Source organism: Rhinatrema bivittatum, chromosome 8 (genome assembly GCF_901001135.1).
Source record: "Rhinatrema bivittatum chromosome 8, aRhiBiv1.1, whole genome shotgun sequence".
Taxonomy (NCBI): domain Eukaryota; kingdom Metazoa; phylum Chordata; class Amphibia; order Gymnophiona; family Rhinatrematidae; genus Rhinatrema; species Rhinatrema bivittatum.
Genome location: NC_042622.1, coordinates 29,036,249 through 29,054,080, shown reverse-complemented (window position 1 = coordinate 29,054,080; position 17,832 = coordinate 29,036,249). Strand labels below are relative to the sequence as shown.

Genomic DNA, 17,832 nt, shown 5'->3' with positions numbered 1-17,832 from the left:
GCACAGCCGCCAGAGGAGCTGCTTCAGTTATTGCGGCCAGGTGACTGCTGTGGCTGCACAACTGGTTCACAGATACTATTTCAAGGTCCAGTCTGACTAAGCTACCTTTCAAAGGCTTGCTTTTGTTTGGCAGTAAATTGGAAAATGGCAAGTAAATGGGGAGAAACTCAGGACCTGTGGTTTGTCAGAGGATAAGAAGCCAGTTTCCCAGACTTCTCAGGTGAGTGGCTGCTCTCAAGACTACTGTTGTCGGCTTTATAGGGGGACGTTCTTTCCAGAGATCCCTTCCCTTCTGTAGATCTCGGTCCTTTCGCCCCTGAGGTCCTCAAAAGGATATGGGCTCTGAAGGCGTAGCCCCTCTATCTTCCCAATGAAGGTTTGTGGGCTCACCTGATGGTGCAGGAAATAAGTGGCCATCTATCCCGGTTTTAACACAGGTGGGCCCAGATTACTTCGGATCAATGGGTTCTCGAAGTGGTTTGGTGTGGCTATGTTCTAGAATTTCTTTGCATTCCTCCGGATGCTTTCATGGTCTCCCCATGCAATTTCCCTCCAAAGAGGGTAGAAGTGGAAGCAACATTACAACAGCTGTAGATTCTGGAAGTGGTGATCCCAGTTCCCGATTCACAGTGAAATATGGGCAGATATTCCATTTATTTTGTGCCCAAGAAGAAAGGGTTATTTCAGCTTATACTGGATCTCAAGAGTGTCAACAGACATATGAGTCACACATTTCAGGATGGAAACCGTGCACTCTGTCATAATGGTGGTTCAAGCAGGGGAGTATCTCATGCCTCTGGATCTGACTGAGGCGTATCTCCATATTCCCATCCGGCAGGAACATCAGCTGGGTAGGAATATGCAGATAGGGTAGGTCAATCCCAGTAACATCAGCGGTTCCTCGATTTACCATCCTGGATTGTCATTACCAGTGTAGGCTTTATCTTTCGGACTAGCCACGGTGGCCAGTATCTCTTCCAAGGTCATGGTAGTGGTAACGGCGGCCTTTCACAGGGAGGGCATTCTAGTTCACTCATATCTGGATGACTAATTGATTCAAGCCAAAACATTAGAAGAGAGTCTTCATGATTCCCGCAAGGTGGTTTCTTTGCTACAGGAGCTAGGCTTGATGGTGAATCTGGCCAAGAGCAATTTGCAGCCATCTCAGACCTTGCATTATCTAGGGGTTTGATTTGGTACAAGGCAGGGCAGAGTGTTTCTGCCAGAATCTCTGATCCACTTGTTGATGCTACAAGTCCGATCTCTGCGGAACTCTGTTCATCTGACTGTGTGGTCTTATCTACAGGTCCTGGCATTGGTGGCTGCCACGTTAGAAGTGGGTTCCTGGGTGAGGGCACATATTGTTCTCCTGATGGAGGGTTCCTGGGTGAGAGCACGTCTTGTTCTCCTGATGGAGTCTGAAGTCACAGAACTATGTGGTGAGGCTGCTCCTTCCATTAGAGGTGAAATCCTAGTTGAACTGATGGTTACACGCAGACCATCTCAGGAAGGGAATTTCCCTGATGACACCGGATTGGTTGGTACTCGTGACAGATGCAAGCCTCCAAGACTGGGGGGCTCACTGTCAGGAGTTGGTGGTGCAAGGGTGCTGGAATGCAGTGGAGCAGCAGTGGAAGATCAACAGACTGGAGGCACAAGCAGGTAGGTTGACATGCCTGCAGTTCACAGAGCGGCTAAAGGCTTGAGCGGTGCATGTAATGTCTGACATTGTGACCGTGGTGGCTTACATCAATCAGTGTGGAACTAAGTCGACAGGTGTCGGAGGAGATAGATGCTCTCATGTTATGGGCGAAGCAGCATCTCTTAAGCTTATCTGCCTCTTTCATCGTCGGAAAGGACAATATCAGAGCTGATTTCCTCAGCAGGAGAAGCTTGGACCCAGGAGAATGGGAGCTGGCGAATGCGGCATTTCAGATACTGATGGACTGCTGGGGCCTACTGGATCTCTGTTAACGAACTTCAACAACGCAAAAGTTCCATGCTTCTTCAGTCACAGGCAGGACCCAAAAGCAATGGGCAAAGACGCTCTTATTCAGGACTGGCTGCATGGTGCCCTACTGTATGCGTTCTCACCTTGGCCTTTGATAGGCAGGCTGGTACAGAAGATTGCAAGACAAACCAACACTGTCTTTTAGTGGCTCCTGATTGGGCTCAAAGGTTGTGGTATGCCAATCTCCAGAGACTTCTGGTGGGCAGTCCCCTCCTGCTACCATCTCAGATGGATCTGTTATGTTAGGGGCCCATTCTGCACGAGGATATGGGTTGGATCTGTTTTATGGTTTGACCATGGAAGGGGCTTGGCTGTTGAAGTGCGGTTATTTGCCTTCTGTAATTTTCACTCTTTGGGCAGGAACTTTGAGGCCTGGCGTTCTGAACGAGGTACTCAATTGCTCAAGGTGGATATTCCTTTGATTCTGGAATTTTCACAGGACAGCTTGCTTAAGGGTTTGGCTCTTAATACCTTGAAGGTTCACGTTGCGGCACTGGCTTGTTATAGGGGAAGAATCAATGGAGGGCCTTTGTCTTCCCATACGATGTGTCCCATTTCTTGCAGGGACTTAAACATCTTCGCCCCCACCCCACAATGCGGTTTGCGGGGCCTTTGTGGGAACTTAACTTGGTCCCCGAGTTCTTGGCAGGTCCAACTTTTCGAATGCTGCATACGGTTTCCTTGTGGCTGCTTACTTTGAAGACAGTTTTTTTGGTAGCAGTCTGTTCGGCTCATCAGGTCTCTTGAGTTGCAGGCTCTTTCCTGCAATGAGCCTTTTCTCTGTATGGCTCTGGGTGTGGTTCAGCTTTGCACTTTGCCTTGGTTTTTGTCCAAAGTGATTTCGGACTTTCATTTGAATCGGTCCATCTTTCTGCCTGCCTTGGACAGAGAAGAAGCGGAGTACTGCCTTTTGCGTTCCTCATATGGTCAAGCGTCTTTTATGTGCTACTTAGTGACAGTCTGTTCGGAAGTTTGATCACCTGCTTGTACTTCATGGTGGAGGTAAGCAGGGAGCATCAGCAATGCAGGCAACAGTTGCCCGCTGGGTTAAAGAGGTCATTACGGCAGCCTATGTGGCTGCTGAGGTTGCCTTACTGAAGCAGATTAGACCACATTCCATGAGGGTTTAGGCGGTATCATGGGTGGAAGATTGTTTGCCTGCTGAAATTTGCCGTGCAGCGACATGGTCAGCTTTGCACATCTTCTCCAAGCATTACTGCTTGGATGTTAGGGCTAGGGAGGATGCCACTTTTGCATGGGCGGTTTTCACTGGGCAGCTGGCAGCCTCCCACCCTTTCTGGGATTAGCTTTTGTACATCCCATTCACTGGGATTGACCTACCAGAACACTAGGTAAGGAGAAATTACTACTTATCTGATAATTTCCTTCCCTTTAATGAAAGGTAGATCGATCCCAGAACTGCCCTCATCTTCCAGATTTGGATTTTGTGATTAGCTTTCTTGGGCGAGTGATGCAGAGTATGATTCCTTCTCTTCATTGATAACCTGTAAGTGGCTTCTCTAGCTCTTATTTTGCTAGATATGCTCCTCCTTTTGGCTGAGCTCAGTGTTCCGGTTGGTTGAGAAACATGAATCGTTGCCTGTTGCTAATAATGTTCAAGTTTAACCAGGTTTGTCCACAGTTTGGCTTTTCCAGAGAATACTAGCGGGTTGATGTAAGGATGGGACTATATAGTCGTGATGTCATCTTTTGCTCTATCTCCATCTGCTGGCAGAGGTGCATAACCCACTCATTGGGATTGACCTATCCTTCACTAAATGAAATTATCAGTTAAGTAATATTTTCTTTTTTGCATTGTGATATGCTGTGGCACTTCTACAGTAAGCTGACACATAGTTCTACTTATTTCACATACTTTAAATGAACCCATTGGAGCTCCCACCCGTATCTTGTTGAGGTTACAGAAACATTGGTAGGGCTTCTAGCCTCAGAGTTTTGCATTTGTCATGCTTTGGAAAAATCTTTCATTACTGTAAGCCAAAAACCTCACACATTCTGGGTCTGGGTATTAATGTTCTCATAGTAGTTTATTATTAGTTTAGTTTTACATACAGGTCGATACAGTAAGGCCGCGGTAGAAACAGTGTGGCAGTGCCAGGCGCACCCTTCCTCCCCGCGCACCCTTCCTCCCGGAGCAAGGCGCGAAAGCAGCCTTGCTCCGGGAGGAGGTGAGGCACAGCAGCGAAGACAGACGGGAGAGGAGAAAAAGCAGAGCCGAGCAGAGCCGAGCAAAGCGAAAGCGTGCAGCAAGCCGGCGAAATAGACCTGCGAGCAGAGGCAATAGCAGAGGTTGGGTAAGCCTGGCACCCTCCTTGATGTAGTACGTCCCGGATGGCCCCCCCCCCCCCCCCCCAGCGCGCCCGCCACTACCCCTTTCATCAGCTGCATCCACTGCGACCCGGCAGTCCCGTGAGGCCTACAAAAAAAAAAAAATCCCCGGCTCCCGTGCCCCCGCACTGGCCCGCCGACTCTACCCCTCCTCCCGATCGGGCGGGTAGGCGGCGGCGAAAACCAAAGCAATTTTTTTTTTCCCAAAAAGCAACATCACACAATGCATAAAATAATTTCTCCAGCCTTAAAGCGACTTACTTTTGGGATCTGTCAAGTAAGTCGCAAAAGTAACTTACTTTTCTGAAGCCATCATGATCGTAGCTCAAGACGAAGATGGCCGCCTGCACGGGGGAAAGCGTGCAACTGGCCGCTGAAGACGTGACGTCACATCTCGTGACGCCACGTCTTCAGCGGCCAATTGCACGCTTTCCCCCGTGCAGGCGGCCATCTTCGTCTTGAGCTACGATCGTGATGGCTTCAGAAAAGTAAGTCGCTTTTGGAAAAAACCAAAATTGTCGCTTTAAGGCTGGAGAAATTATTTTATGCATTGTGTGATGTCGCTTTTTGAAAAAAAAAAAAAAAATTGATTTTGGTTTTTGCTTTTCGCCGCCGCCTACCCGCCCGATCGGGAGGAGGGGGGTAGAGTCAGCGGGCCAGTGCGGGGGCGCGGGAGCCGGGGATTTTTTTTTTTTGTAGGCCTCACGGGACTGCCGGGTCGCAGTGGTAGCATGGCGCTGTGAGGGGGGCGAAAGGGTATATACCCATGAACGGATTTGAGTGGGAGCGCTCTGTGAAGCGGGACATGCCCGTGAGGGGCATAATGGGTGGATGCAGCTGATGAAAGGGGTAGTGGCGGGCGCGCTGGGGAGGGGGGGGCATCCGGGACGTACTACATCAAGGAGGGTGCCAGGCTTATTGTTTTATTGTTTTTGAGTATCTTAAGCGGTGTCGATTGATTTGTTTCACAGTCCTAACTCCTACTAGGGGGAGGCGGTAAACTAGCACGTTAAGGCCGCGGCAAAACAGCGGGTTCCTAAGGAGATAATATCAGCGCCCGTTACAGTATCGGAGGGGAATAGCTAATTCCTTCATTATACAGCTTTTTCGTTCATTTACATGCTGGGTGCGGAAAGGGTAATGTGTCTATTTTACAAAGCGCTAAGGACGCGTGAAACTAGAGACTGTATCGCTGGATGGCCTTACTCGTCTGTATTGTGCGCTCCCAGCACGTTACAGACGGGCAATCTTCGACCGGACGATACTGTATCGAGCTGTAAGTTAGGATTTGTACTTTAGATTTTTGTCTCCTGATTGTGTATTTGAGAAGTCGTTCTCTGCAAAAACTATCCAGTCTGATGATTGGAAAAATGCTGAAGTTGACTGTCTTGCCTCCATCGGTGAAACTCTCAGTGGTTTATCGCCCAGGGCAGAGTTTATCTTTTTACAGTATTATTGAATTAGAGTATTTTACCAGCGTATACAGGAAATAGAGCAATTTCAGATACAATGCAACTTCCATTTATTTTGGCTCATTGCCCATATTTACTGATTTGCCTTTTCCTGCCAGTGATAAAGGCCAGTGTCTGAGCAGCACGTTTTTTGATCCCATGGGCACTCTTGACATTATTTCGTTTGATTTTCATAGTCCCTCTAATACCCAGTGATCAAGCTGCATAAGCTTCCATATTTTTTTAAATGTTCTTTCCAGTCGCTCTCATTTTGTCCCTTACTGCCATGCTTCAGGTTCATATTAAGAGGAACTAGTTAAAAGAATTAAGGACACTTCCTATGGTTAATGACTAACAGGACTAATGGCTGTTTGATCTGAAAATGCCTAACTAGCAGGTTCTGATTGCCATTTGAAACTATGAAATCAAAACAGAATCCACCCCTGCCCCCCATGCCAAGAGTAGCAGTTATTTCGGAGGAAAATGTTAATCTTACAATGGCTTGCTTTTTTTTTTTTTTAGCCCAGCATTCCACTGACCCTGACCTGGAGGCTCATCTAGCCACAATGAATATGCATCAGATCCGGTGAATGCAAATCCTGTCTCAAGCATATGAGTTATGACTATCCTGAAAACCAGAGGGGGGGTTAGACTGTGTTCTGAAAGAAGAATAGGCTTATTAGATCATTTCTGTGTGTGAATAACCTTAGTGTTCTTTGTCCAAGCCACCCTAAATTCTTGGGGCAAGTCAAGTCTAAGACAGGGTGGGTAAACTATGGCCTGTGGGTCAACCCCGGCCCGATGACAGATTTTTTTTTTTTCCTGCCCTCCTCCTCCTCAGTTTGCCCCGTTAGATCTGGCCTGCTGACACCTTTGATGTCATCAATGACCTGACGTCAACTTGGATGTCAGCGGCAGGAGGTGACGTCCCCCTCAGAGGGAGCAGTGGGGTTGGAAGAGAAGGCGCATCGCCCAGCTGTAGAGGCCCGCTGGTGGATTCCCATCCCACCAGCGGTGAAGAAATGAAGAAGCCAGTCTCTTCAGTTTGCCCGGCGGTGCAGAAACTGCGCGTCTGCATCACTGGGTGAACTGAGCACGTCTGTGTGTGCAGGCCTTGTGGTATTAAAAGCACGATAGAGGGCAGCACTTCCTCTGTGCTGATCTCGCGATACACGAGAACAGCATGGAGGAAGAGCTACACCTGCGAATTTTCAGTACTGCATGGCTTGCAGAGAGGAGCAGCAGCAGAGCAAGCTTGGAAGATGGACCAAGTCCTCCCCAGCATGTGGCGCCGGTGACAGCGGCAGCAGAGGAGCAAGAGGCTCCGAGACTGCTGTGTGTGTTTGAGAGAGAAGGAATGGGAGTCTGCCTAGGGGTTTGTGGGTGTGAGAATGAAGGGGTGCCTGCCTGTGTGTGTGTGTGTGTGTGTTTTTTTGAGGGAGTCAGTGAGAGTGAGTGCATGTTTATGTATGGGTGTGGCTGAGAGAGAGCACATGTGTGTATAACCAGCCTTCCCCTCCCCCGGGCCTGATAATCTATGAAAATCTTGGGGCATCTGGAAATCAAAAGTTCCCACATATGGAAAGCGGGGAATTTTTAAAAAATCCTTTCATATTTTAATTATTGGGTATTATTTGATGTCTATTTTGAAATATGTTTTGGATGTTTGGAACATTTTTGAGTTTTTAACTACTTGATGTTTTATTTGTTAATTGTGTTGAATTATTCTTTTTATTGGTATGGTTGTCGCTTTGGTCCTCTGACTGTGGGGGGGGTTATTGCCAGTGTAACTGCGCCCCTCCCCCCCCACTCACGCACTTCTAAGGGGGACTCTGGCCCTTGGCTCCGATAAGCGCCAGTATTGTGGCCCTCTTTTTTTTTTTTTTTTAAAGTTTGCCCACCCCTGGTCTAAGAGGATCCTGACTGGAGTATTGTGGGGAGTTTTAAGTAATAATGCACATTACCCCAGCCTTCCTAGAAGCCCGATGCAGTCATAAGATGAGCAGATGAACACGTGCATTTACTGGAAAGTAGACTCGTTTTATTTTTGTGAAAACTATTGTTCACTATAATGTTTACTGAAGCTGAAAGAGGGCAGGCTCAGGAACACTGTCAGGAAATACGTTTTCAGGGAAAGGGTGGTGGATATGCCTTCCCAGAATGGGTGCTTGAGGCTAAAATAGTAATTCAAAAAAAGGTATTGGATAGAGATGGAGGATCCTTGCTTTCAAAAAGTGTAGGGCTAGTGGATGAATGACCTAGGGCAGCACAGGCCAGCAGGGGTAGCCTGTACCGCATGGTGGCTACTCATCGGGCTTCTAAGAAGGCTGGGGGTAATCTACATGGAGTGACCTCTGTTTAAAAGCCGTAATGAGCATGTGAAGGCCGGAGGTTATGGCCAATAGCCTTGCTGGATTTAGGGAGATTGGTGCTAACATGGAAGCGGGCCTGGGTGTTGGATGAAGTCTTGGTCTTGTAGTTAGATGATAAAGCCTGAAATACAAATTCTAACTCAGTATAATTAAACTGTAAAAAAACCAAACCCCACCCCAAACCTTTAAGCAGTGAGACGATGGAACCAGGCCTGGATTTAGGCATAGGCAGCACACTGTGAAGGAGCCCAGGGACTGAGATTCCCCCTGCCTGCCAGCAGCATAATCTTAAATGCAGCCCTGGGTGTGGAGCCCAGGGCAGTCCATGCTTGGGACTGATTATGGAAGTCAGTGGTAGGAAAAGGGCGGAAGGATCAGGCAAAAGACGTTGGGAGAGGGTGAGCCTGAAACTGGGTTGTATGGGTGGACCCGTGCTTATCTAACCAGAGTGGAAGAATCTCAGTTGGGCAGACTGGATGGGCCAATTTGGTCTTTTTCTGTTGTCATGTAGTAGGTTGCTAAGAGTTCCCACTGTTCTGCCTTATCTCACATCTTTATTTTAGCCCTCCCTTATTCTCAGCCCTTTCCCTTCAACGTTTGCCTGCCCTTTTCCTGCCTGGTTCATCTGTACACCCTTTCCCCTATGATCTGATTCCTGCTTCTCTTGGTTCCTTCACCTCTAATAGTATCTCTTTATCATATTCTCCCTTTGCTTTGCTGCTTTCCTTTTCCTACCTCCTTCACTATTCTCAGATTGTTCATTTTATAGCAGCTTCTTGCCATTTTTGTCCAATCTTCTTGCATTGTGGAATAAATTAATGAGGCACAGGGGGTACCCACTACAGTGTGCAGAAAACGCCAAACTCAATTTTACATGCGGTCTTTTCTGACCTCCATCTTTTATTTCCCCATTGCTAGTTTTGGGAATTTGCAATAAATTGTTTTGATGTTTAAAAAAAAAGCTGTTTTTTAAATAGCATGCTTCTGGCAGATTAGGAGAGCTTTTTATTTTTATTTTTTAATTCACATACCGTTATAAATACTTCCATGAGTGCCTGGAGAAAGTATCAGCAGTTTAAAATTGTGCAGAAAGAATTATTCCATATCCCGTAAGAGAGAGCAAGGCCTTGATTTATTTTTCCCATCACATGGGTAGTCATTAATGAGTGTGGTGTGGGGTCAGCCCGGTTCATCAGTGGGAGGAATGCTGTGCACTGCCATGTGGAAGGTCCCCCCAGTGGGATATTTTGCTCCCTGGGGCTGAGGATGCTGTGTGTGAGAGCAGAGTTTACACCCATGGTGGAGAGTTTTCTCAAGGGTAACACCAAGTGGCCGGATTTGGGGGTCTGTGATTGCAGGGCTCCCAGCGGAGAACAGCCCCTGACTGACCAAGACTGTAAGTTGATGACGATATAAAATTGAGGAACTATCCCTGGGATAGTTCTGAATGAAACCTTTACAGTGCCAGTTCCTAGCCCTGGGTCCACTCGCGCTGTGGTCCCAACGCAGCCGGAGTAAACTGCCGGATTAAAAAAAAAAAGCTATTCTTCAGCCGCCTCTGGTTCTCGAAGCAACTAGGTGTTTGACTAGTGCTGAAGTAGAGCTCAACCCACGCTAGGCTTTAGAGACAAGTTCTGCCCACACAGGAATACCTATTAGCTCATAATCTGGCCGATACAGACAACTTTGCGGGCGAGCGCCCAGGCCACTCTCCTGGGCATGCGATCCAGTAAATAAATTTATGTAAACGAGGGCCCGCGGTAAAAGGAGGCGCGAGGGACACAAGCGTGTCCCTAGCGCCACCTTTTTGACAGAAGCGGCGGCAGTCAGCGGGTTTGACAGCTGGCGCTCAATTTCACCAGCGTCTGATCTCGAACCTGCTGACAGCCACGGGTTCGGAAAACGGACGCCGTCATAATTGAGCATCCGTCTTCCAACCCACAGGCCGTGGGCAGATTTTAAAATTTTTTTTATTTTTTTATTTTTCATTTTTTTTTTATTTTTGGGGCCTCTGACTTAATATCGCTATGATATTAAGTTGGAGGGTGTACAGAAAAGCAGGTTTTTCTGCTTTTCTGTACACTTTCCCCGGTGCCGGCCGAAATTAACACCTGCCTTTGGCAGGAGTTAATTTTTGAGAGTAAAATGTGCAGTTTGGTTGCACATTTTACTTTCTGAATCGCGTGGGAATAACTAATAGGCCCATCAACACGCATTTGCATGTTGCGGGCGCTATTACTTTCGGGGGGGGGGGGGGGGGGGGGGGGGGGGGATTGGCCGCACATTTTCGGCACGCTTTTTCCCCTTACTGTATAAGGGGTAAAAATAGTGAGTCGAAAACGTGTGGCCAAACGCGGGGTAACAGTGTGCTCCGCCAGAGCGCACTTTACTGTATCGGCCCGCTAGTAAGTTCATCCTGATGTTGGATGCCGCCATGCTTGTCCTGCTCATGGGTGTGCGGAGGTGCACAGCAGAAGCAGGAAAAGAAGTAAGTTCAGAGAGCTTGCAAAGAAGGATAAAGTAAGACAGCGCACAGTACTGGCTGGCATGATGTGCTCTGCTGTGCCATACAAGCACATGCAAGCAGAGCAGTGCAATAGCAAAATTTATTTTTTTTTAATGGCTACTCTGTGATGCTGCAGTTTGCATCTTGCTGCTGATCTACGTCTGGCTTGTGATTTCTAAATACAAAAAAATGTTAAATGCTTATTTTTAGCTTTATTTATCATAAGGAAACTGACCTTATATGATCCATAATGACTGTGTCCATTCCCCTTATCTTCCTGTTCCTGCAATAACATTTTGAGCAATTTATCCAATTTCATTCAAAGTTTGTGCCACAAAGAGTAGAGCACCCAGGAACCTCCAGAACATGCTTTTCGTATGCCCTTGAACCCCCCCAGCCACTCTGAATCCCTGTTTATATTTATTTCCCATAGGGAACGGGCCAGTTCAGGTCATTTGAGATCTTCAGTAGGTCAGAGCACAGTGTGATGATATCTTAAGCATTCTTAGTTACTGTCTGTGGTCTCCAGCCGATTCTGTTTCTTGCTTGGTTTCCTTTGGAGGAAAGAAGCTCTAATTTTTAATGATCATATAACAAATATGTTCCTGTGCACATTTTTCTTACCAAAGAGAGAACCTTGGCATCATAAAATGTTCACCCATCTCCTTATTTATTAAAAAATATAGTTGCTTATTGTCTGCTTTGGGGAGGTGGTAGGCAATGGTTCCCTCTGAAAAATGAATCTGAAAACCACATAAGGATTCGATTGAATTGCAACCTGAGCCAAGGCAGGGGCTGGGCAGTAGCTAAGCCCTTGCAGGCTCTACACATCTTAGGTGAACAGAGACTGCGTCGTTTGATGCCATAGGCTTTAAAAAAAGAAGGAAAAAAAGCCAAATAAATGTTGTTTATCCTTAAAATAAACATTGCAAAGATATACATTTTATGCAAGGTTAACATTTGTTGTAGGAGGCACATGCTTCAAAAAGACGCATTATTGTTCATTTGCAAATGAGCCTACATTTTGAAATGTATTCCACATGCTTACTGCCAAAACCCGGGAAGTGACTGAAATGCCAAAGAAAGCAAATAGTTCAGTATTAAAAAAAATTTAAAAAAAAGGAACTGCTTTTTGAGTTGCGCTTTGTAATTGTCTTGCGAGATGCTGGGGACTTGAAATATTTCCTGTTCCTTTATTCCAGGATATCCGACATGAAGCCAGTGATTTTCCATGCAAAATTGCCAAGCTCCCTGAGAACAAAACTCGGAACAGATATAGAGATGTCAGCCCCTGTAAGTATATAGCTTTCCGCTCACTTAGCACTTGGGTGTAATAAGATGGCGCGGGACTACTTATGGGGTTCCTGTTTTATTTATTTCTTGTTAAATTGGCAGATCTATTGACATCCTTTTGTTCTGATAATATAGTGCTTGTGCATGGCCCTGGATCATAAAATATTATTGGCTACATTAATTTGTGATCTATATTCCTTTCTTAACGAATTATACAACATATAAAGCACTCCTTTTTAACCCACCTCTCCTCCTCTACCTTGCAACCATTTTCTTTTCAAGGGTCAAGAAAAGGGAAAAAGCTGAGGAGTGCTTACAAAGATCTTGTATTAATAAGATTTTTCCCTACTCCTTTCAGATGGTGGCAGTGGTTTTGCTGGTAATCAGCTGGCCATAGTCTGATCCCCGTGGGGTCAGACCTGTCCATGTTGTGTTGAGGTTTTCTATTTTTACCGTCAAACATTAATTTATAATGCAATATTGTACGCATTCTCTGACAAGCAGCCTCAATAGAGACACATTTTGGCTCGCCTGACCTACCCCATATGCTCTTGAGGAGAAATGTCTGACGAGCTTTCAAAAAAACAGCTTTTGAGCTCGTGCTGCGGGGACCTGCATAGTAATCACCCGTTGCCACACTTGAGTGTGAATTTTTTTTTTTTTTTTTTTTTTATTGTAGTAACTTAGTAATGATGGCAGAAAAGGATCAGATGCTCATCCAGTCTGCCCAGCAAGCTTCTTATGGTAGTATCTAACCTGTTCTGTGCAGGATACCCCCTTGTTTCTCTCAAGGACAGTAACGGCTGCTTTTGTGCCGTTATCCCCAAGCCTTATAAGGGTAGTAATATTTACAATCGAGCAACTGCCAAACCTATAAATTACTGCTAGCAACATTTTTACTGGGTGAGGAGGCTTCTTGATCTTTCAGATAATGCTGCTTGATGCTCTTTGCTTTAGGACTTAGCCTTCAAGGAGGACCATCTTTGTGAACCTCTGCCGGTTTTGTGGGACTTTTTGTGCTGAAAATCTGTTTTTCTACTAATATTTTTGTTCATGTTTTGTGGAGTTTTGAAATTTCTTTAGTGTCCTTAGCATGAGCATTCCAGCGATATATTTTCCCTGAAGTGCCAGCTTCTTACTGTGTTTCTCACAACCGAGGAATTTCACTACTTTTGTGGTCTAAGAAGAGGGGTGGAAATGCATCTAGCCCACTTGGCCTGGCTAGTAACACGTATTTGAGACCGTGTCCAATGCCACTGTTATTGCTGTTGATTCCCATTGAACTGCTTGGCTGTGGGCATCGAGCCTGCGACAAGATATTCAAGACAGGCTTGCTGACGAGCCATGTAAAGGGAGGAATCTGGAGGCTAGCTATAGGAGGCTTTGTATGTCATTGAGGATCATCAGGCTACCTTGCATGCTGTTTGTCACCTCCAAGCCACCGTCCTCATCTAGAGAAAGAAAGTCTTATTAGAATGTCCCTTGGAAAATGTTCTTCTTACCGGGAGACCTTTTCCGGTTGTTTTCCAACTCGAACACCAGAGCAGTAAGCCTTGCAGTCACAGGCAAAAGTGCTGCAGTCCATTTACATGCTAGTAAGTTTATGATCGGGCTCAGAGGAGAGAGGTTCTTTGGCGCTCTGATATGAAGTCTGTCTAAGAGGAAGGGGGATGATTTTTACAAGCTGCTGGCCTCTTGTAACCTCAGAAAATGGGGTACTAAGGACAATATGCTTTCCAGAAATCCCTCAGTTGACCTTTTCCAAAAGGAATTTTAAGCCGTCACCTTGCCAGAACTTAGAGGTTTGAAATGTACTTCCCCTTACAGGCCTAGCTGAACAAATTTGTCCATTACAAGAAAAAGAGTATTTGAAATTCTTTTGATTTCCAAGAAAGTGTTGAGTTGAATTACAATCCACCATAGATCTGAGGAACCTGAACCTCCAGTTGAAAAAGGGAAAAGTTCAGGACGTATGTTCTGTGATCCTCAAGGAGACTTAACTTCCTGCGATTGCGGTGCATTTCTGTATGAGTGAATCTTACAGGTCTCATGACACAGCACTTTTCACCTGGCACTGGCTGCTTGAATGTTCATTGTGCTTTGCAGTAGCTGTGGCGTATTTGCACAGGCTGGAAGTGCGTGTTTCCTTACCTGGCTGACTTGACTGACTGATCAAGGGCATATCTCCGGCAAGGAGAGTTTTGTCATTACTTGGCAGCCAGGTGATGCAATCGTTAATCAATTTTGCCCATCTCTACCTATCACTCTGCTTTGGAATTTATGGGCTTCTGCTAGACGTGACACAGATAAAGTTCTGTTTCCATGAACACCATCAAACCAGAGTTCCTCTGAAAAATCATACCGGCTCTCTAATTGACTGGCAGATTAATATAATCTGTCTTATTGTTACTCCCTTACAGGAGTGCCCTAAGAAGGGCATGTTCAGGCACTTGGGCGGTGGTGTGGCTGCCAATTTAGGTTCAACTTCCTTATAAGAGCTGTAACACTGCAACATGTAGTTTAGTTACGTACGCTGCGCTCGTTGTCTCTTTGGACCCTGCAGATTCCTCTTCCTCCTTTTGGACTTCCAGAACAATTGGAGCAAAGGCTGGTATCTGCTGTCATGAACTCTTTTTATTTGCAGCTCTCTCGGAGGGCTCCTTTCAGATGACTTCAGTCCAGTCATTGCTCTGATAAACTTTCTCTAGCCACATATGTGACTCCATTAAGCTGCTGTCATTGGAACGAACGTTACAAATAAGAACATTTTGCTTTTGCTGCACATACAAAGGACCAGGCCTGAAAAAAAAAAAAATTACAGTTCTCCATCTGAAGGTTGCAGAGAACTCTCCTCGGTTGTAAAGTTTCTGCATGTGATTGTGCAGGTTGTAAGTCACTGTCTTTAACTGATGATAAACTGTTCCTTATTAGTTTTGCTGTGTCTGCCTGTACTTATCTCTCTGTATTCTGATTGTTTTCCTGCTTTAAGTCGACCACAGTCGAATTAAGTTGCACCAAGGGGATAATGACTATATCAACGCTAGTTTGATAAAAATGGAGGAGGCCCAGAGGAGCTACATTCTCACCCAGGTAACCCTGAAAACCACATTGAAGTGCAATAAAATGTAATTCTCATCCAAAACCAGTAATTTAGAGTGAGTGGCATATAGTGGAGCTTTAAAAATTTCTGTGGAGTTCCCCATAGACTAGTGGATATTTTTCTCATGGGAGCACAGAGTATTAAACACATAGTAATATGCCTGCCAGCTAATGATGCTGCCCATGTCATGCTTGTTTTTAACGCTTCTCTTAAAGTATTCTAGGATGCAGCTGTCATTTTGCTTTCTTGAATGCCTTGTGACAAACGCTAGCAAAGGTTCTCAGAATCTTTACTTACCTTATTTCTCATTGGGCCTTATTTTTAGGTCGTATTTCTTTGTATCCTATTTTTGTCCTAAGAATAGGAGAAATAATGTAGAAGGCGTGCACCTTTTTAAAAAAGCCTTCATCCTGTGTCCACTTGTGAGTTCACGCTGTGTATCTGTGCCTTACTCTTCAGCATCCCTCCCTTTCTCATACTCCACAGTTCTGCCCTCTCTTGCTTCGCCTTCCTTCTCCAGTTGCTGCTTTATAATATGATCCTCTACTTCCTCCTTTCTGTTGGAGCCCCTGCCTGAAGCCACCTTTATTTTTTCTTTTTTTGTTTTCCTATCTCGAATCGCCCCATCCACTATCATCCCCTGTGCTGCTGACACCTTGATCTGTTTCTCTGATCCTGGCTGCTATCTGCTGTATTCATGGCTCTCCTTCCATCTCAGACAAGCTCCTTGTATCTCCGCAGCTCTCTTCCTTCAGAGTGCATGCAGCCACCATTCTCCTAATATTCAAAGCCCGTTGCCTTAGAATTTCATTTGATCCTTTTCTCTCGCTCACACAGTTGTTTCTTCCTTCACAACATAAACCTGCTTTGTCCTGTCTCCCTCCGATACCAAAACCTTAATCCAGGCCCTCTCATCTTTCCTTGACTACTAAAACATCTTTTGCTCCACTTCTGGCACGTTTGTTTCCTGTGCAATCCATTTAGACTGCAGCAAGAATCCTTTTCCTCTGCTGCCAGTCTCTGCCTGCCTGTCCTCCCCCCATTGATTTCACATTTGCTAAAGCATTAAACTTAGGTTTTATTTCCCTCTTTCTAAGTATTCTGCTTCTCATCTTGGCCCTTCCTGTCTCATTACACTTCTCGCACCTTGCATGCAGCACATGCTGAATTCCTGTTCTCTTCTCTGCTCTGCTCTTATCTCCTGCTCCAAGTAGTTGCTTTCTTTAAACTTGTGACAGCTTTTGAAGAGTTCATTATGTTATGGTCCCACCAGTAGTAAGTTTTTCTGGTAATTTGCAAACAATGACACGTGGAATAGCTGGCCCTGTAGTTTCTGGGATACATTTTTCTCCTGATCTTCTCCCCAGAATGCTGCAGAGTGAACTGTTGGGTTGAAAGTGCCAGAAGGACTGTTAAGCAGATCTCCCAATGCCATTAGGATAAAGCACTTTTTAAAAATTGCAGAGGTCAATATTCAAAGACCCAGTGAGTGGGTAAATTATCCAGATAAAGTTATTAAAGTAATTTTAAACAGATAAGTGTACTGCTGAATATACCTAGATGAAGTTAGCCAGATAAAAGTTACTTTTCCGCTTGTCAGGTTTAAGAATTTCAACCTAGCAGCGGTGGATTCCCCCCTCCCAACCCCCACGATAAAAAAAAAAAACAAAAAAAACCCCATTGGTAATGTACCAAGTGGTGGGCAGTTCTCTCTCTACCCTGTGAAGGAAGCAATCCCCATTGAAAAGTCAGTTCTGAATGGGATTGGTCTATTTCCCCCACCCCCCCCCCACCCCTCACGGAATAAAGTGAATAAGTGAATATTAAGTGTCAGGAGCTGTCAGCTATCCCAGCCCAGTGGAAGGAGGAGAGATTCCTATTTTCTCCTTTTGGGAGTCTGGGACTAGGTGATTCGGGATTTAGTGCAGATCTAGTGTGAGATTGGTGCTGTTCAATACACAGTACCTGTTTAATTTTGGAGGACAGGAGTTGGGGGGGGGGGAGGGGCAGGGTATCGGCTGTTGCTAAGCCTGTTTTAAAGTTATCCGGCTAACTTTAGGATAGCAATTTTTTTTGTTTTTATTAGAGTTAAGCCGATACCTTTAGCCAGCTAGTGCTGAATCTCTGCACCTCTGATGTATCATTGCACGGGGGTGGGTCCCGTTCAACAGATTGTGGAAGGCAGAAGTCATGGGATGAAGGTGAAAGGCAGCAGACTGAGGAGCAATCTGAAGAGAGATTTCTTTACAGAAAGGGTGGTAGATGCACGGAGCAGTCTCCCAGTGGAGGTGGTGGAGATGAGGAGCCTGGGATAAACAGAGGCACTCTGAGGGGAGTGGTGGGGATTGTAGAGCTGAATAGCTGGCATGGATAAGTAGACTAGAATGCCCAGATGGTCTTTGTCTGTGTTCAGCCAGCTAAATTTTGTACACGTAATTATTTGGCCAGATAAAATTTAGCCGATGAGTCGGGGGGAGATATTCAAATCTTGGGTTTTGTCTGGTGAACTCCAAAAATTTGCTGGAAAGATCCTTTGAATAATGACCTTTAATAATGGCTTTTCCTTTAAATGTAAATGATTTTTAGTATGGGGGGGAGGGGGGGGGGGGGAAGATGTTGCAACTCTCTGCCTTTAAATGCTATGAACCATTTCCTTCTCTTCTCTACCAAAGACAATACTGTATTTGAAGTGGAATCCAATGGTGCTTGCTTCTAGTTTAGCCCCTTGCCATCACGTTCATGGATTTCTG

The 17,832-nt window shown here is 45.6% G+C and overlaps 1 protein-coding gene across 1 annotated transcript in view; it reads left to right on the top strand.

The window, feature by feature from the left end:
* Nucleotides 1-17,832, top strand: part of PTPN1 (protein tyrosine phosphatase non-receptor type 1) — a 179,520-nt gene that overhangs the window by 81,554 nt on the left and 80,134 nt on the right. The window contains exons 2-3 of the mRNA XM_029611687.1: nucleotides 11,892-11,982; nucleotides 14,972-15,072. Of these exons, the coding sequence (XP_029467547.1) occupies nucleotides 11,892-11,982; nucleotides 14,972-15,072 (192 nt within the window). The remainder of the gene's footprint in view (nucleotides 1-11,891; nucleotides 11,983-14,971; nucleotides 15,073-17,832) is intronic.